Source organism: Centruroides sculpturatus, unplaced genomic scaffold (assembly GCF_000671375.1).
Source record: "Centruroides sculpturatus isolate CEXI.00-Female unplaced genomic scaffold, Cexi_2.0 scaffold162, whole genome shotgun sequence".
Lineage (NCBI taxonomy): Eukaryota > Metazoa > Arthropoda > Arachnida > Scorpiones > Buthidae > Centruroides > Centruroides sculpturatus.
Window position 1 is genome coordinate 158,188 of NW_019384555.1, and position 22,118 is coordinate 180,305.

General features: G+C 28.2%; 1 protein-coding gene and 1 pseudogene across 2 annotated transcripts in view; one reads left to right on the forward strand and one right to left on the reverse strand.

Annotated features, from left to right (window-relative positions):
* The first annotated feature begins 205 nt into the window (after positions 1-205).
* On the forward strand, positions 206-1,345 carry LOC111623812 (annotated as a pseudogene).
* A 2,710-nt stretch (positions 1,346-4,055) lies between these two features.
* Positions 4,056-22,118, reverse strand: part of LOC111623813 — a 39,132-nt gene continuing 21,069 nt past the window's right edge. The window contains exons 6-8 of one of the 2 annotated variants that reach the window (XM_023366519.1): positions 16,203-16,446; positions 14,450-14,554; positions 4,056-4,326 (exon numbers count right to left, since the gene is read on the reverse strand). In XM_023366519.1, the coding sequence (XP_023222287.1) occupies positions 4,285-4,326; positions 14,450-14,554; positions 16,203-16,446 (391 nt within the window). In that variant the 3' untranslated portion in view covers positions 4,056-4,284. Of the gene's footprint in view, positions 4,327-6,574; positions 6,889-14,449; positions 14,555-16,202; positions 16,447-22,118 lie in introns of those variants that run through there. The other variant, XM_023366520.1, reaches the window with a different exon arrangement.

Below are 22,118 nucleotides of genomic sequence, written 5' to 3' on the forward strand. Positions count from 1 at the left end.
GAAATTATGAAGCTAATTTAACAATCATAAATACTAAATTTATTTTAAGTTTGGTTAATGCCATATATATATGATTTATTTATTTATTTACAATAATTTATTTTAAGATATACCTAATAATATATAAATTATTAGGTATATCTTAAAATAAATTATTGTATAAATTATAAATTTTATATAAATTCAAAGACAAAAATATAATTAAGTGAATTTGCATCCTATGGCAGGGATGGCAAACCTATGGCATAAAAGAAAATTTGATGGCACGCACAATATGATTTTTTTTATTAATCATAACGAAATTTTATTTTATAAATTATAAAAATGAATTAGAATTCAACAATCAATACATCTTGAAATTTTATTTCCATTTGCCTTGATGAGTCCACCGACGTAACGGGTTCAGCTCATTTAGCAATTTTTGTACCTTATTTTGTTCAAAATAATGTTAAAGAAGAATTAATAAGTTTATCAACACTAACAACAACAAAAGGAGTAGACATTTGTAATGCAGTTATAGATGCATTGGGCAAAAAAGAAATATGTACAGTACTTCCAAAATTGTATCAGTAACAACTGATGGTACTTGCAGCATTATTGGATAGGAAAATGGATTTATAAATTTATTTACAAAATGTATTGGACATTCAATTCTCAATTTCCATTGCATTATTCACCAGCAGGCGTTACGTGCCAAGACAGGTTTGAAAATTTTGGATGATGATATGAGTTTGGTGACAAAAGTAGTCAATTTTATATCAGCAAGGGCTCTAACTAAAAGAAAATTTCATGAATTGTTAAATGAGGTAAACTCATCATACAATAGCTTATTTTTGCACAATAATGTACAGTGGTTAACCTGTGGAAATGTTTTGCAAAGATTTGTAGATTGTTTGGAGGAAATTAGATTATTTCTAAATAATGAGATTATTATTGAACAATACAGTCAATTAATGGATATAGAATGGCTGGCAAAACTATCTTTTTTTACTGATTGATATTTAACTCATTTAAGTGAGAAGATAAAACTACAAGGTGTTAATAAACCAATCATTGTAATGTTTGACTTAATCAAAGCGTTTGAAGTCAAATTAAAGTTTTTAATTGCGACATTCTTTCAAATTCACATAAACATTTTTCGAAAACAAAAAAGTTTTTTCTGACATTGAAAGTCATGAAAAACCAAATCAAGAGAAATGAAAGAAAAACCAAATCAAGAAAAAACCAAATCAAGAATTTTCAGTGATAATTCAACCCCTGATCCAGGAATTTTATAAAAAATAAATTCAAAAATAGGATGCCGGACGAATCAAGCTCTGCATGTGTACTTTTAAAAATAACAAAGTATAATCCAGATATAAAATCCTTATCATCTAATATGCAGCAACAAAAATCACATTAAAAAACAAAATGTTTNGCACTTTTTTTTTTCCTTCCATCAAAACATTTGCAATGTTATGGTGCTTGATTGTTGTTTGCCGTGCAACAATATCGAGTGGTTGACCCTGAGAAAGTTATGATCGTGAGAATTTACGGTCATCTCTAACGAGGTTAGATAGAAGAAAAATTTCTGTCAAGAGGGGAATTTTAAACATTTAAAAATGTCTACTCAGACAGTGCATAGTTACATCAGGTACCAAGGACAAATATATCGAATCTGACACGAGATAAGGGTGCAGAGTTTGTAACTAAACACGGCGCAAACCAAAGTTTCAACGTAGTTAAAATTTGCAAGACTTTAGAACGTATATACATATTTAAATACACGAGACGACGTTTAAAAATGGCGCTATATAGAGGTAATTTAAATAAAACAATATAGTACTTACCGCAAATGTTAAGCCAGCCTTCTACTCTGCGCTGTATTACTTTCTGTTTAGTCATGGTTACGTGTTATAGTACACGCTAAACACAGCTTATAACACAGTTGCAGAACCATGTGCTAAACGTAACCACACTCGACCAAGTCATACTATCGTTTAAATGTTTTCTTTTAGCGCTCGGTGGCGCAACAAGTGCTCTGCGCAGGCGGACTCGTTCCTAGGTCATTCACATGTTACAGTATATTTGCTAGCGGCCATGTGACGTAGGATAACGTATAACAACAACGATGACCAACAACCGGTGTTTGTGCTTCTTATATCTATCTTTGTTTCTTCGGGCACGTCACTTCTTCAAATTTTTACTATTTTTAAATGTAAATATTTATACAGGATATGCTAAATCTATACGCTTTGGAATTTTTTCTGTGTAAATAATTTTTCTTTTATCTTCTACTGCGTTTTGGATAATAACAATTCGTTTATATCTAGTGTTACAGAGGCATTGTTCTATAAATATGAGTAATAAAATATTTATATCTTTAGTTTAAAACAGAAAAATATTTTTTGATTTAAATACAAGAATTAATTAAAGTTGAAACCATAATTCTAAATTGTTGATTCTTTGTAAAAATTTGAACAGACCTGGCATTGTTCTAATTGTGATGGTCATTGTCAGGCCTCCATTTAGAGGGAGAAACTTAAGCAGTCACTTTAAAGATACTTCTTATGTGTCCTACCGATTCTGTTTTATTCTATTGTCTCTGCTATATTTTTTTTGTTATTTTTTTAAAACTAATCTACATAAAGTAGCAATTTGCATTGTTTTCTGTACATTTTTTAAAACATACATATTTTATGTAGATTGAAGCCTAAAAAAGTATAACAAAAAGTCTTTCAATGGAATGATAGTAAAACTTTGTTTTAAATAAATTAAAAAAAATATATCTGTATTATATAATGTTATAAAACAATTCATTCAAATAACACATTTAAGTACTATTATTATTATTATTTTTTAATATAAATTTGATTACATAAATTTTGTATAATCATATGTACAAATAACAAAATATTGTTAAAATTTTAATTCAGATTGATTGATTGATGAGTCAGAAAAAATAATTTATACAAAACTGCTTTCAAAAACCGTTAACAATTACAGTTTGTCAGGTTTTATTTAATGGAGATATTTATCAACATCAATTCTATGATTTGCAGTTAAAAACATGATTATGAACTGTCCACTGTAAGTAAACCAGTACACCATATCAAGAGAATATTTCATATTTGATACCATCTATTTTCACAATCTGCAAAAGAAAAGTAGTTTAATGAATTAAAAAATAATATATTTACAGGCCAGTTAAAATTAACCTATGTAAAACAAATAGTGGGGGAAAAAAAACTTTTTATAATACAGTAGAATCCACTAATTGTGTCTATACTGATAACAATAACCAAATAATGGCATAAAGTAGTGTAATTAAATAAGACTGCAATTAGTGAAACTTCTCATTAAAACAATTAAAAATATTATCAAAAAATCTTCAATTTATACAATTATAATTAATAATTATTATTATTAACTTACATGTTTTGGGACATCGTAATTACAATAAGCGAGTCTACTGTATCATAAAAATGTAATTAGTGATTATAACTAAATAATGATCCATTCATTTTATAGATAATTGCAATTTTTAAACCCTGGTAATATAATTTTTGTAAAAAGTTATTAATATAAATATGTTTTTGTGATGACTGGATATACAAAGTGGCCAAGATATATATATATACTACTGCTCTGAAATGGATCTAGGTTTGAATCTGGATTAAATTCTCAGCAATCTTTAATGAATGTTATGAACTCTCCCAATATCTAGCTAAATCTTTAATGAGTATTACTAAAACTCCTGTTAATGTGCATAGAAGAAAGCATTAATATATGTATTATATATCTTATATTCTTTAAAAAGGATTGAAATATATATATTAAAACCTGTCTATTATAAGACAGATTAATACAACACTGGCATATTCTCGATTACAATGCACACTTTCTTTTTTTTTTCGACTTTCAACTCGGTCGTTTTCGTTCGCCCCTCAGTTACGTGTATTACGTCATCGATATACAAGCGCGTGGTATCTCTCCATCACTTTGGTTTTAGTTAGTTTACAGTATTTTTAAAGTTAAAATAAAATTATTTTTTAATATAAATTTGATTACATAAATTTTGTATAATCATATGTACAAATAACAAAATATTGTTAAAATTTTAATTCAGATTGATTGATTGATGAGTCAGAAAAAATAATTTATACAAAACTGCTTTCAAAAACCGTTAACAATTACAGTTTGTCAGGTTTTATTTAATGGAGATATTTATCAACATCAATTCTATGATTTGCAGTTAAAAACATGATTATGAACTGTCCACTGTAAGTAAACCAGTACACCATATCAAGAGAATATTTCATATTTGATACCATCTATTTTCACAATCTGCAAAAGAAAAGTAGTTTAATGAATTAAAAAATAATATATTTACAGGCCAGTTAAAATTAACCTATGTAAAACAAATAGTGGGGGAAAAAAAACTTTTTATAATACAGTAGAATCCACTAATTGTGTCTATACTGATAACAATAACCAAATAATGGCATAAAGTAGTGTAATTAAATAAGACTGCAATTAGTGAAACTTCTCATTAAAACAATTAAAAATATTATCAAAAAATCTTCAATTTATACAATTATAATTAATAATTATTATTATTAACTTACATGTTTTGGGACATCGTAATTACAATAAGCGAGTCTACTGTATCATAAAAATGTAATTAGTGATTATAACTAAATAATGATCCATTCATTTTATAGATAATTGCAATTTTTAAACCCTGGTAATATAATTTTTGTAAAAAGTTATTAATATAAATATGTTTTTGTGATGACTGGATATACAAAGTGGCCAAGATATATATATATATATACTACTGCTCTGAAATGGATCTAGGTTTGAATCTGGATTAAATTCTCAGCAATCTTTAATGAATGTTATGAACTCTCCCAATATCTAGCTAAATCTTTAATGAGTATTACTAAAACTCCTGTTAATGTGCATAGAAGAAAGCATTAATATATGTATTATATATCTTATATTCTTTAAAAAGGATTGAAATATATATATTAAAACCTGTCTTTTATAAGACAGATTAATACAACACTGGCATATTCTCGATTACAATGCACACTTTCTTTTTTTTTTCGACTTTCAACTCGGTCGTTTTCGTTCGCCCCTCAGTTACGTGTATTACGTCATCGATATACAAGCGCGTGGTATCTCTCCATCACTTTGGTTTTAGTTAGTTTACAGTATTTTTAAAGTTAAAATAAAATTATTTTTTAATCTTTTCTTAAGTACAATAAGAAAAATTGATTAATTAACACAGTAGAGCATCGATTATCCGACTCAATTGGGGACTGGGATTGGTCGGATAATTGAAAAGTATGAAAAAATCCATTATTAGTGTAGTATATTATTATATGCGATGTAATTAGTATATTAGTATTAACCTACTTCGTGTTGAATTTTCATCGATGTTAAGCCTAACAAAAATTTTTTAAAAATAATAATCGTCGCTATTGTATCGTTAAACATTAGAAAATCAAGCCTCGTTTAAATACTGGCTCCCTTTCATGGTCCAGCTAGTGTTGCCAGCTAAAACATGTAAAAATAATATTGAAGTAGCCAAGACATAGCCAAATATTGTAGCGCCACATCACTAGCGGACATTTGAATTTGCCGACTAGAACGGTCGGTTAACCGATGTGACGGTTAATCGATGCTCTACTGTAAAACTATTTTATTATTTTTTCTCATAATACAATTTCATTACATGGAAAAAGGAAGGTTGCCTGTAAAACTGATTTTTGCATTAATGCGTTTATTGTTTTTTGAGTATTTTGCCTGCGAAAATTACTTGGATATTATTTTTCTAAAAATATCGTGGAAATAAAGTAGATTGATACAGAAATTATTTATCGCACGTGTACTGTATATGAGCTTCAAAATAAATTTTATTAAACAATGAGATCAACCGATTAATAGTATCGTGTACAATATTTTATACTCCTAAGGAAAATACTGTAGATCTACGGTAAAATAAATTTCGTTTTCACACAGTTAAACTTCGCCGCTAATTGCCGTTGTGATAAACCATTTTCACTTTCTCTGAAGATCTAACGACCACACTTTGCATTTCTTTCGTTTTTCGGACAATTTCGACAAACTGAAATGAATTTCCTTTGTTGCTAGACTAATTCATTAACACCTGAACGTAATTTCGAGGGTTCGAAGAAGAGTTTAGACTAATTCGTTATATGAGGAGGAGGAAACGTTGTTGAGATGGATTCGAACAATAGTTTCGCGGAAGTGGTCGCTTATTACAGTTGCGTATGTTGTTTCGGATCAAAAATCGATGCCCACGGTCTATACGAAGACTATGTATAAACTATTCCGTGCCAGAAATTTTTGCCCGTTTTGACAGGTGCCCGTCGAGTGCGGGTGGTCGCCTAAGCAGTTATCACTGTATATATATATACACACACACTAAAAAAATATTGTAAAAAGTTATACAAAAGTAATTTGATTATATGAAATAAATAAAAACGGCATCATTGTTGAAGAGCTGCAAGCAGAAGTGTGTCATTTCAAAATAAAACAAATTAATTAATTGATTTTCTTTTGTTTACATGAATTCTCTCAGTAAACAATTTTTTTAATCGTACTCTTTCAAGTATCTATACATTGTAATGATGCGAATTCTTTACATCTATGCATATAAATAAACCTGTTCTAATTTTTATTTTATTTTTTAAAATATCACAAGAATAAATCTTGAGTTTATTTAGTTGTAATGTTAACAATTTTTTTTATCTTTTATTCAAAAGCATTTTTCAAACAATTGTATTAAATAATTGAGATGGCCGAGTAAAGCCAAGGACAAAAGTCTTGCTGTTGGTGAAGCGGTAAGTGGAATAATTATCCCTCTAACATTTACACCTGCCATTAAAAAAATGATTTAATTAGTCGAAATTTATTATTATCATATATATTAATTTTTTAGTTAGGTTTTTATTGCAAGTTGTTATTTAATTACGCACATTAATAGATTTAAAATATAATATTTCAATAAATTATCATATTTAATAAGATGAATTTTAGACTTTATAATTGATAAATATTTAACAAATATTTTATTTTGGGTTTAAATTTTGTAATCTCCAATACAAAAATATTAAAATCAGTTTTTAACATCTTAATTGAATGTGATATCTTTTAATTTATTCATTATCTTAAATCAAAGTTATTTTAATAAGACTATCATCATTAATGATAAATTAGAATATATAAAAATATGTTTAAAATCAACAGAAAAATTAAAACTTTTTATGTAAAGTTATTCTGGCAAAATATGTAAAGATGAAAAAAGTTATAATGCACTTCAAATAAATGATGAAAAATTATATCAAATATTAAATCTACAAGGCTGCTTTTTACATATGCTGGTATGTTCAATAAAATAGCCTGAAAAAATTATGGAAAATTTTTTATTTGTAGAATTTTAGAATGTTAAAAAAAAATATACGTTTTTCAATAAATTATCGTGCATATTCGAGACAATTGTCTCGGTGGAAACACAAAGATATACAGATGATATTATGGGTGATGTAGCATACTTGCAGTCACTGTTGTAAAAGTCTCTGGAACTCATTTCAGAAGTTTGACAAAACCATATGGTGATGCTGAGTGTGTCATAAATTGATGCTTTCGGGTGATTCCACAGGAAAAAATCTAGTGGTATCGAGCCCGGAGAACGTGGTGCGATTCGGCAACAAATTGACAGGACAATGTGGAACAGGACCGTGTTGTCCTATTGATGTGTTGCTGAATCACTCTAAGCCACTGATGCACTTCTGCCCAAGAATAAGCTGGTTCACTATCCTATTATCAAACTTGATGTAGTTGATCCAATGGCAACTCATCAATCAATTTATCCACTATTGTGCATAGGATATTAAGTCACTAGTCCAGGTGCTGTCAATGAATCCAGAGCCAAGAATTTGATCACTGCAAATGCCATACCTGATATTTAATGTAAATCATACTTGTTGTTGCATATTTTGCATGCATTGTGAAACATGCCATGCCCAATGTTGTACATTATGGCAGTTATACACTTCATTCCGCGGAAAAAGTGTCTCATCAATCCATAAAATGTTCTCAAGCAGTTGTGGTTTGTCCTAGTATAAATTTATCATAAGTTTGCATGTTTCACATAGCAATTGAATGCATGTATGTCATGGCAATGTAAATTTGATGTGTTTTTGATTTCTTCAAGCCATGTTGTCTTGCTGCTTCACATATGCTTCTATGTGGATATGCATGGAAGTATACCAAAATTTCAATGTTGTAAAGACAAGGGAAATCTGGATTGTAATCCCCGTCTATGCTACAGATTTGTATCAACTGATATATTACATTCAGAATGATTGTATGCTTAGGTCTTGTATGTTTCATCTCATTTTTCCCATAAAGTATAATCATTTTAGAGTAAAATGTTCATGAATATAAGAAATCGTTGCAGATTTCTACCAATTTGCAGACTGTACAATGTTCACTCTTTTATAAGGACACTGGCATCTTGTGCCATAATGATTTATTTTTGCATTTATTTTGCATATTGTTTCTTTGTTTGGAAAACATATATTGCCTCAAAACTACTGAATGACTTACACATATTCATTTTTTGAATTTATTTATTTATTTTACTGTAAACACTGCTGTGAAACTAATGCATCATATGAATATAGTCAAGCAGTGCTGGAAAGATCTTTACGCCTGGATAAGTTTTAACACTCATCCGGGTTTAAAGTGACCAGTCTGAATAAAGTAACATTTCTGTTTCTAGATTTCATTGAAAAAAATAATCTGTAAATAAGAAATATTTTTAGCTAATCTAACTATTTAGCTAATTTATTGCTATTTATTATTTTTATAATGTTTTATCTTAAGTAATTAAAAAAAAATCCAGTGACAAGTTGCTCAACTTTCCTGGCAATATTTGGTGGCACCATCCGTTATCATATTTCATTTAAAAACTTTTTATATTTTTAACTATTATAAAAATGGTAAAAAGCTTAATTTTGAGGGAAGAAATAGGTTTAAAAAAACATTGTAAATGCTAATAACAAGTAAAATTGTCATTTAGTCTGACCCTACTGGAGATGCGCACAATCTCCTTTTTCTGTCCACCCCCCTTGACCTTTAAATCACCAAAATTTAACAACATCAATCCCCCTAATAAACAAACCTCCCTGCAAAATTTCAGAAATTTTTGACAAAAGCACAGAAGTTATTAAGCTTTGAAGAGGGTTAACAAAATGCCCACATACTTACACTAACATCCACACATATAGAAATTACCCTTGAATATTTTTGCATTTCTTGACGTTTCAAGAGTCGTCAGTCAAAATATGTAAAATTCTTGGGGGGTTATTTTTTGACCGATTGCCATACTTTCCCTCTGTTATATATAACAACGAGGAAAGAAAAAAATCTGATTCTTTATCTAAAGACCATATGAAAACAAACAAGAAGGAAAGCCATAATCAAATCTATACTTTCAGCTGATGTATAATATGATGTAATCTGTTTTTAATCACTTAAATAAATGGCAACAGATAGTTACATTAAATAACTTAATTAAATCATACAAATCATACAAATTTCATGGAAAGGTACTATATACAATTACATTTATTAATCAGAAATTATGAAGCTAATTTAACAATCATAAATACTAAATTTATTTTAAGTTTGGTTAATGCCATATATATATGATTTATTTATTTATTTACAATAATTTATTTTAAGATATACCTAATAATATATAAATTATTAGGTATATCTTAAAATAAATTATTGTATAAATTATAAATTTTATATAAATTCAAAGACAAAAATATAATTAAGTGAATTTGCATCCTATGGCAGGGATGGCAAACCTATGGCATAAAAGAAAATTTGATGGCACGCACAATATGATTTTTTTTATTAATCATAACGAAATTTTATTTTATAAATTATAAAAATGAATTAGAATTCAACAATCAATACATCTTGAAATTTTATTTCCATTTGCCTTGATGAGTCCACCGACGTAACGGGTTCAGCTCATTTAGCAATTTTTGTACCTTATTTTGTTCAAAATAATGTTAAAGAAGAATTAATAAGTTTATCAACACTAACAACAACAAAAGGAGTAGACATTTGTAATGCAGTTATAGATGCATTGGGCAAAAAAGAAATATGTACAGTACTTCCAAAATTGTATCAGTAACAACTGATGGTACTTGCAGCATTATTGGATAGGAAAATGGATTTATAAATTTATTTACAAAATGTATTGGACATTCAATTCTCAATTTCCATTGCATTATTCACCAGCAGGCGTTACGTGCCAAGACAGGTTTGAAAATTTTGGATGATGATATGAGTTTGGTGACAAAAGTAGTCAATTTTATATCAGCAAGGGCTCTAACTAAAAGAAAATTTCATGAATTGTTAAATGAGGTAAACTCATCATACAATAGCTTATTTTTGCACAATAATGTACAGTGGTTAACCTGTGGAAATGTTTTGCAAAGATTTGTAGATTGTTTGGAGGAAATTAGATTATTTCTAAATAATGAGATTATTATTGAACAATACAGTCAATTAATGGATATAGAATGGCTGGCAAAACTATCTTTTTTTACTGATTGATATTTAACTCATTTAAGTGAGAAGATAAAACTACAAGGTGTTAATAAACCAATCATTGTAATGTTTGACTTAATCAAAGCATTTGAAGTCAAATTAAAGTTTTTAATTGCGACATTCTTTCAAATTCACATAAACATTTTTCGAAAACAAAAAAGTTTTTTCTGACATTGAAAGTCATGAAAAACCAAATCAAGAGAAATGAAAGAAAAACCAAATCAAGAAAAAACCAAATCAAGAATTTTCAGTGATAATTCAACCCCTGATCCAGGAATTTTATAAAAAATAAATTCAAAAATAGGATGCCGGACGAATCAAGCTCTGCATGTGTACTTTTAAAAATAACAAAGTATAATCCAGATATAAAATCCTTATCATCTAATATGCAGCAACAAAAATCACATTAAAAAAACAAATGTTTGTGTGTATTTTGTGAAACATTTAAATTACCCTTAATAAATTGTAACAGATGTAATTTTTAAAATGATATCATATTAATAAAATTGTTTAATAAAAAGCTTTCTTTCTTTGTTTATTGAATTATAATAATTTTTTTCTCAAGAGTAAAAGAAAAAGAAAAAACATAAAATAAAAAAGCAAAAAAGAGAAAAATACAAGAATCATAATTTATGCTAGACAATTTTAGTGTGTCACGTTAGTATTTTCATAAAGATTATTTATAAATTTGTGGCATGAACAATGAAAAAGGTTTGCCATCCCTGTCCTAGGGTATGGTTTGCAGGCTATTTAACCAGCAGTTAGCCTTGGTTGCTTGGAAGACTATCCAATTTGTGGATAAGAGACTAATCTGATTCTTTCTTTTTTCATTGTTTAGATAAGATACTGTTTTTTAGGTTCGTTTTGTTATTTTTTTCTTTGGCTAATTCTCCCAATTTAGGTTTAAGATTGAATTGACCTTTATATTGTTGTTGTAGGTTATATGTATCTATGATCTGTGTTAATAAATAAGTTGTATGATTTTGAAATTTTTTGATTTCTTCCTGCATCATGATTTTATCAGTATGCTAAATATTTTGCTATCAACCTCTTGCAGAAAGAAAGAAAATTAATGAATTCATCAAATTTCTAAGTTTTATTTCATTTTATTTAATTCAAATGTTTTGTTGTATCTGTTTCAAATTCAAAACTTGTAACTGTTCAGAATATTAATTTTAAATTTATTCTAATTTGCATATTTACACTATATTATTCTAAACTGTTTCATCTAAGATTTTAAGGTGAGGATGGTCAAATTTTGGCCATCCTCAGATTTTTTGCACTTTTTCAATCTGGTTTGGAGTTTTTCGAATACGAGGATTCCAGTTTGAAAGAAAATTTACTTAAGAGTAAAACAGATATTGCTTATTTAAGTGATTTATTTGGTAAATTTAATGATGTTAATTTACAACAGCATGGAGACAATTTGATTCTCATCAAAGCAAAATTGATCATATTGGCTTTTGTTGCCAGATTAATATTTTTAAAGCAAAATATTGCAAGATTTGAGCTTTCCCAGTTTCCCAACTTATTTAAGATAGGCACAATTCAAGAAGAAAACACCTTGCTGTATGCCAACCACTTGGAAGCTCTTCATTTTGATTTCAAAACCAGGTTCAAAGATAATCTATCATTGAAAATACTGGACTGGATAATAAATCCATACACTACAAGTGCAAAACTGAATATAATTTTGCAAGATGAGCTGATAACCATCAGCATGAATGAGGATCTCAAGATACGATTCAAATAGGGGTATCAAAAGTTTTGGCTGCAACAAGATATTCCACTTCTGTACACAGCTCTATGAACTGTTGTACAAAAATATTTGCTGGCATTTCTATTGTCATATCTGGTAGAGAGAGGCTTCAGTGTAGTTTTAAACTTGCTTCAGAACAGACATCAATTGCATATCACTGAACATGGAGATTTGAGAATGCAACTCGCTAATTTAAAACCAGACATAGATAAATTGTTGACAGATCACGAGATGCACCCATCTCATTAAATTCAGTTTTCTATGCTAATTTATTTGGTATTCTTAGTTTTATAATTCTGATTAATTAAAATCTTTTGTTGTAATTTTATTGACGTTTAATTCTGTCTGAATATGTTGATTTTTTCAATTCATTTTTATGTTTAATAAAGTGATTTCAATATTTGTACTTATTTTGAATTTACTTACTTATTTGATAAATGCCAAAAATTAAAAAAAACTCTACTTGTATTTTTTTTCTTTAATTTTCATTAGTGCAAGTTTCAATATTAAATGTTGCAGAAGATAATGTCATATTCCGTAGTCCTTTTATCATTTTCAATCATTAATTACAAGTGATTAAAATGAAAAGTTTGATACCTAGTGAAATATTTAATATCAAGTACTGGACAAATTTATTAATTTCAGTGAGTAAATGACTAAGGAATTGACAGTTTTAAAAAGTTTTTGGTAAAGGGGTATGCAGTCAAAAATGTTTGGGAACTCTTGATATAGATTACTAATTCAATTTTCAAAATTTGGTGAAAGACTTGTGAATATTTATATCTTTAAGATTTTTCTTTTTAGGATTTTTTTCTTCTTTATGAATAACTTTTAAATATTTAGATTGTATAAAAAAGTAAAACAAACAAGAGCATTGTAAATAAATTAAATCAAAGACATAAGCAAAAAGTCTATCATCTGTTTCGAAGAAATTCTTTTTAATAACCTAACATGATAAATTTTTTGAATGAAAACAATTTCTTTCCTTGCTTTTATTTAGAAGTAGCTTAAGCATGACAGAGTACTATAGGAATACATTCTAGAAAGAAGAAACTAATTTAACGCTACATTTATTTTTGAAGCTATAACCAGAACACTGATTTTATTAATCTCTACAGACAATGTTATCTGGAGAAAAAAAAATGTAACGAAACTTAAACATCTATATAGATTTGATTGATAAATTGGTAAAGATTTAGAATAGCATATAATTAAATTTTAAAAATTTAATACAGTTGTACATAATAAACATCAGATCTGGGCAGCATTGGCATAATCCTAAATGATTACATTAGATATACTAACACAAATTTGATACATATAGAAAAAATATTTATAATATAACAACCCATTTTCCTCACATGGTGGCAAATGATAAATTAAAGATATTATCACCATAAAGGTAATTTCATAATGTTTACCTTATTGCATTTATGTACTCTGTCCATTTTATTGTCCAATCCACATATGCAATTGATTATTAGTGATTAGTAATCTAATCATCAATAAAAAACTTTTACCAAGTAATCCAATAAACAATTTAGATTCATTATTTGGATTTTATGAGGAAAAAACATTTTGGAATGAAGGAAAAAAGTCTAGTTTTCTGGACTCACTTTTCTCAGAGGAATTCAGGAAGTGGCAGCAATGGTGCAACCACCCCAGATTTTTTCCCCATCAATAATAAGAACTTCATTATTTTGTTAAAATAATATGAATTTTTATCATTAGTTTTCAATTTTGTTAAATTTTTATATTTTGAATTTATGAAGTTTATATTAATAAGTTATTAAAGCAATAAAACTTTTAATTATTATTTTATTACATAAATTAAGAATCATCCAATAATTTACTCCTGATCTACCAATGACTTTTTACATACAATCATTCATTTCAACTATTTGAAAAGTATTCTGTATAAAAGTCATTTTTCATTTACTAAACTTGAGTATTACAAAAATTTGAAAAATTCATGAATATTTAAATATTTTAACTAAAGCAGAATAGGTTTTATAATATTATAAAATAAAGAACTATAATTACCATATGTTCATTTAATTTGACTAGACAAGGTCTTCCACATCCAATTACTAACTGATGCTCTAAATTAGGTATACAAAGCTTAGATTCACTTTCATTGGATTGTTCCTAAAAATTGAAATAGGTAAATTACATAAATTTATACAATTCAAATTATATTACTGAATGTTATTAAATATTAAAAATTATGAAAACTGATTATAGAATTCTTAACTATTTATCATTCATAATGAAATTATTGCATTTATAAATCCTTAATTTTAAAATATATATTGAATAAAATTTAATTATACTGTGTAAACCTATAATTTCAATGTTTTAATTGTATACAGTGTATTAAGAATTCTTTTAAAAAATTTCCGTTATCTTCTAAAGAAATGTACATTTGAAAATTAGGCTATTTCTACATATTAATTTAATAATGTCATATTAAATATTAAATAATTTAAACCCAGCTTATTTGTTTTAATAATCTTAACAATTATATGACAGAATGATGATCAACTTTACAAGTGTACTGTACTCTTGTAGAGTATATTTTTAATAATGTTCTTTTAAAATCTCAACATAATATATTGCAAGCTTGCTCAACTTATATTGGGGTGTGATCAACTTTCAAGAGTCAAAAGAATCAATGATCTGTCACATTTTTATTCTTTTCTAAAATTTTAATAATCCACCCTAATAGAACTATGCTACAAAGCATAGTTACATTTATTTATTGCATGGTAATTAATGTTCCAGGTTCTTTTTTTTAGTAAAGACATAAACGGCACCATCTATTTTTAACAACAAGAAAAAATTATATTTCTCTGTCATACAAATCACAAGTTTTGCTTCTTTTCAGTGCACTCATTTTGCACTTAACTGAAATTGTTTAGGGCAAAACATAAGAATTTCTAAAATGACCAATGATACAAAGAACACTTCTTTGTATCCACCATAAGTTATCTCAGAGTATAATATTACCAATCTATAGTGAACAGTTTAAAGATTTCTCTGTAAAAAATATGGATTTAATATTCCTATTAAAATTACAAGGGATTTATGAGTTAATGAACCATATTATCTGTTACTGACCAATCAAATCAGTTCATCATGATCATTTTGTTTCCCAGGTCTGATGTATGGTATTTATGATTTATTACATAGCAATATTATACGTAAATTTCTCTCAAAGTCTTCTTTCCGTAAAAATATTATTATAACTGTTATTATTTCAGAAAAGTAAAATAAAATTTATTTAATTATGCTAGAAATTGAGAATATATATTATTCATTTTTTGTTGTAAACTAATATTTTAAAATTTGAGACTTTATATTTGTTAATTAAATTCTGTATTGTTAATAAAAAGAAAAATTGGAAATTCTTAAAAATATAAACTTTCACGTTTGTAAAAATAAAAAATATATGAAAAATAGTTCTTTGAAATTCAGATGATTTTCTCATTGATAAAACAATTTTTATCAAATATTCTCTTGTCATACAACTCACATTCTGTTAGAGATCATATCTAGTCTATGTGAAATGAAGTGAAGAAATTTCTTGTAATCAATGAGTAAAATGATTTCAGAATTTTAAAGGACTTTTTCTGCATTTTCTATTTCCAGAAATGAATTTTACAGATGAACACACTAATGTTTTTAAAGATCCTAACATAAAATTCAAATTTTGAGTCACCAGAGCTTACAATACTGTTTTATTATGACATAATTACTTAGCATGAAATGAGAAATAATTTAAACTGTTACTTACTTCTTCAGAAGGAGATACTATTTCATCCCAATCTTTAATATTTTCTTCATTATCAGAGATTGGACTTTTATTAAGTTCCCCATTTGCTTCTGCTTCGACTGTTTCTTCAGCTTCTAATACCACTGTTTCTTCTGCTTCTAAATCCACTACTTCTTCATTAAACATATCTTTAGCTTCTGAACCATTAATAACATTATCATATACTTCAGTAGGTGTATCAGATTCCCCACCGCTTTCATCTATTCTAAAAATATAAAATATTTATTAATTATATTCAAACTGTTTTAAAAATAAACAATTATGTAGGTTTAATAAAAAGTAAAACATCTGGATACGAGTCCAATTTTTCTTGCCATGTCTAATCACCAGGATCTACAAACAAATATTATATTTTTAATTGTGTTGGGATTGTCACCTGTGGACATTTTAAACTGTTTTACATATTTGTGCAGAGGCATAGCCTCTAAAGAAAGGTTGTCTCTGCAATGGAAATAGTTGTTCCTGGTGATTAGACATGGCAAAAAAAATTGGACTCGTATCCAGGTGTTTTACTTTTTATTAAATTGTAATTCTGCCAGCCCTTTTCTACAAACAAAAATTATGTAGGTATCAAAAAGACTGATCTGTTAATGATAATTTAAAAATAGACTGATGAGAATCATAGGAAAGAAAATATTATTATTCTTTTTTATTTATAACACTAGAAACTAATGCTTTTACCAGATTAAACATCATATTTGCTGGAATTGTTAATGTGAGATTGTTGATTTAACCCAAAAGTAGCCAAAATTTACATCAGGACAAGTAGGAAGATCATAAATTATGTGAGTGCAGTTTGGACACTGAGTCAAGATTGCCATTTATAAGAGAATATGTTTAATTGAATAAAGATATGCTTACAACATTTCTTTTTATTTGTTTCCTATAAACATTCAGTTCCTAATATCAGTTTAAAGAGAGAGTCTGAATTTTGCTGTGTAGGTTGCTGATAAGTCCCTCAATGACTGACAGCTTATGAGTCAATGATTCTGGAGCTCACTTTGTCTAGTGAAATTGCAGATCAGGTAAGAACTTGGGATTAGTTGAGATGTTTGTCCACAATCAGCTGCTTGGGAAGCAAAATACAGGAAACAAATATTCCAATTAATCTATCTTTGTCTCCAGGTGACTATTTGACCTCTTGAACCATGGTTGAAATCAACATAAACATTAAATTTAATGCATTCCTGATGCCAATTGGATAGTATTTGTGAGGGACGAACAGACCCACAATAAAGTGTTATTTTAAATTTTAATTATTGGGAAATTCAATCATCTAAATTCGAGCGTTTTATCAAAATAGGCTAAAAGCCATAAAAATTATTTCCCATGGAGTTGAGGAGGATCCAGCTAGTCAGTGATGTGTCACCCGGAACTTTTGACAGAGTGCCCATATTGGAAGCCAAAACCTTAACAACAACCTCCTGGGAAAAACCCAAGAGGAATAACAAGAGAAAACGGAAAAAACACCCAAAGTCAGTCATCTTCCAAAGTCCGTCCTCCAGGATTTATACCGAGACCAAGACTCCAGGATTAATACCGTGCCTCTTTAAGGATATCATCCCCACTTCAGTGCCTTCACACCTCTGGGCTCCGATTAACAGACAAGATCCAGAACTATTTTGAACGAACATTCCATCAGCGGTGTCATCTGACCGCTGATATTCGACCCAAAAGAAAGGTATTTATCAACCCGCGATTCGTTTGTAAACTCTCTCTCTCGAATGGCCTAGTATAATTAGGGGGTATGCCAGAAATCGAATATATCTGTATTTTCCTTTGTTATAATTAAAATTGTTATTTATTTGTTACTATGGAGTCTGAGTGAGTCACTTCCTCGTCTCTCTCGTCACCTCTACTCCGAATCCAACTGCTCACCCGCTACCGCTCGCATGCATAAAGTCGCGATTTCCGAGTCCTGCGAGACTCGGTGGTGTCACATCCTGAAGTGGTGTCAAAGAAACACCGACCCTACGGTCACATATTTATCAAACTTTGAAATTCTTCCTCATAACTCAAACCTTTTGTGTTTACCTTTCTGATGTCAAGAATTTATAATCATTGGTGTTCTAATATCCGGAAGGAGTCTTCCGTATCCTGCCACGCCAAAAGAATATCATCTACGTATCTTAAATAAATTAAGGAGTAAGCTATGGTGAGAGGGAATTTAAAAACACTGTGTTCAACGCGCCGCATGATGAGTTCTGCCAATACAGCTGACAGTGGTGAGTGCATTGGCACCTCCTGCTTCTGCAGGTAAATCTTTCCATTAAAGCGGAAGTAATTGTGCTCCGTAATAAAGAGTAATGCTTTGTGAACTTCTAAAACTTGCTGTGCAGTAAAGCCCTCTTTGATAAGTAAGGTATTGGCTAGCATCACCGCTTCAAAGTGCGGTACCGAAGGGTACAACGCAACTACATCCATTTTATAAAATGTGTAAGTATCTGGATTCAAGCCAGCCAGCGTAGCGAATAACCTCTCTTTAGCCGTGACAGATGAGGACACTACTTGGGAGGAGGAAGGAAGCAGCCCACCTAGCAATCTAGCAAGCGCTTTTTCAAGGAAGTATGTAGGGTGGGACCGCTTATTGACTAAAGGCCTTAACGGCCAGCTCTCTTTGTGCGTTTTTGCTTCAAAGAAAAGTCTGGGGCAAGCGACATTGGATGGGGGGGTCCAAGCGTATAAATCCATAAATCCCTTGTAATGTATGCCACTATACACTTCATGTGGGAGAAGGAAGTTGGGAGAAAAATTGCTTTCTTGGATTTATAATCATTGCCATAAAATATTATTTAATTAAATAAATCACTTTGCTATATCCTTTTTTAATTTTTTGTCCATTTCCATTTTTTATTTCAAAGGTTGGAGTTTAACTGCCCAGTTGGACACTTGTTAACATTCTAGCATGTAATTTCAAATTCTATTCAGGACCTCACATTAAAATCAATTAAAACTTGCTGACATTGCTTTGACATAAAGATGAATTATGAATAATATAAAACATAAATCATTAGTGTTAAATTTTTACTCTGAGATTTTCAACAATATATGAAATTAAAAGTAAATGACTAAGCAAATAGTTGTGTTTGAGTAATCAAAACATCTGATATGACTGATTTTGGTAACGTCTGAAATATCCAATCCATAAATCCATAGAAATTCAATAAAATTAATAAAAAATTGATATGATATATGAAATAAAGAGAGACATAGTAGCAAAATTTAGGTTAGAGATGTAGCTTAAAATTCAAAACTTATTTATTTGTTATGACAACATTTTCAGAATTTAAATAATAATTCTTTTTAACTTAAATTTTTAGAATGTTTAACAGAAGTGCAGGTAATATGATACTATATCAATATAGCAGATCTTTCCATATTTTAGTGTGAATATTTTGGAACATTTATTATTTTAAGTATGACTTCTGAAACTGCAGTTATAATTTTCTGTAACATTAGGAATTATATTTGTTGGGCTGCAATTTGAAAAAATTGTAGACCTATACATTCCCACTGTTGCCTGTCCTTCTGTCCATCTTTCCTTAATTTCATGAATGGAGTTAGATGGATGAAATCCGAGACCAGATATGGGAACCTTAGAAGCAGGAGGTCCCAATTAACTATATAAGAACATCCGATACACGCCGGAAGTCATGTTATCTCAATTGAAAAAATTTTTCCCTGAAAGGTGTTAGTTAGATGACTGGCATGACTATTGCTAAAGGAAAGGTATGATGTTCAGGAGCAAGCCACTACTAATTTTAAGTGGAGAGCATATATTTTAAATGAAATAAATTAAAATTATGATTAAAAATTGCAGCCCAGCATTGTGACGACCTCACAATAAAAAAATTGCTAGTTTGTTACTAAAAAGTATATAAAAGATTAAATTCTATATTGTTTTAAGACAAAATTTATAATTGTAAAAGAGAACTTTTTAAATTAATGAAATTTAAATTACATAATAATCAGGCATAAATTTCATAAAGGTTAATCTTTATGAAATTTATCAAATTTCTGCCTGTAAACCTTAACTTAAATGGTATATATAGTAAAATTTAAAAATGATAAAAATCTGAAAAATTATTAAATGTTAAAAATAATTTTGCCTTTGTGATTCAGCAGGTCATTCTGATTGCAGCATTTTAGTTTCACCAAGATTATCAGATATCATTTATGAAACATTACTGCACTCAGTTATAGTTATATTATAGTTGAGATATATGTACTATGAATCAGCTACAGCTTAAATTTCAATTAAAAAAATTCTCTCTTAATTGAAACAGTTAATTATAATTTTGTTGTTGTTGTCGAAACAAAGTTAATTATAATTGTTAAATATCAAAATTATAAACCAGATTATTATAAAATTTATACAAAATTTATTTATTATTAGCAACAATAGTTTAACACATAATTTTTAATTATTTTTTATTTCTTTAGCACAGATGAAGTGTGATCAATCAGACATCAGGCAGTTTTTTCCATTCTTTATTCAATTTTTTTCAACTAAATGAAATTCAATAAATAAAGAATGGAAAACTGCCTGGTGTCTGATTGATTGCACTTCATTGTGCTAAAAAATAAAGAAAAAGAAAAGACATAGTTTCAAATTTAAAAATAAATATTAATATTTATATTAATACTGGTATATACAACTAGAAGAATGTCACGTAAGGGACTTTTTAACATATAATTTACAAAAAACAGCTATCTTTGAAACATCTTGCCTTCTATGTACTATCTGAGGTGTACTTAAGCATTGGGATGAGGTTCATGTCATCTGAGATTGTACCAGTCTGCAAATGCCCCAGTCTATATTATGACAAGTGTTAACCCTACCAGTTGTACTATAGACTGAGGCATCCAGCAATGAAATGATTTTGTGTGTGTGTGTGTGTGTGTGTGATCTATTAATTTATTAATTGAACTCTTCTGTACATATTTAATAAATTTTGTCAAACAGTTTATTTGCAATTTCCATGCTAATGATTATAATTTTAATTTCCAAAAATTTGAAAATAAACTCAATCACTAAATTCATCGAATTAATATAGTTTCACATTAATACTATATTTGAAAAATTTAATAAAATATAGACTTTTAAACTAAAATCAGTAACAAATACAACTTTGACATTACATTCTGGTATCTGTTAGCTAAGAATATGTATTAAGATAAATTAATATAAGATTAACAAATGTAATTAAATCTGAAACATTTTTCTGTAATTTGATAATCTATGAATTTACTATAATAAATGAAACAGGATGTTTGCTTTCAAATAACTAAAATACAGCTGTATTTAGTCAAGTAATATTAAATCAACACAGAAATAAATAAATGAGTTAGATTCAAAGCAGATGGATAACAAGAAATTATCAAATTCAAAATATTAATATCTTTTACAAATAAAAATGTACAACTTGTATTTCTATTATCAATATAATGATATTGATGATAGAAATTATTTTAAATCAATATAATTATTGAATTTAAAATGCTGAACAAACATATATTTATAACATTATATTAATTATATTAAATTTTAAGAAATATTCTAAACAATTTCCTTAACATTAAAGTATCCATAATAGTAAGTGATTTGTTTTTCATATATGAATTTTCTCAAATAACTATTAAGTATTAACTATTAAGATGTAAGGTATACAAGGATATAATAATAAAATGTATAATATAAGCAATTTAATTTGCTATAATTAAAATCATAATATGCATTAGTATTTAATCTGATGTCATTTTTGATATATATATATTTAATAAACTATACTAGAGCCATCTATTAACAAATAAAATATATATTTGTGAGCACTATGTTGGCCTTCTTTATTGCTAGACTTATCACACTGTCCCTGA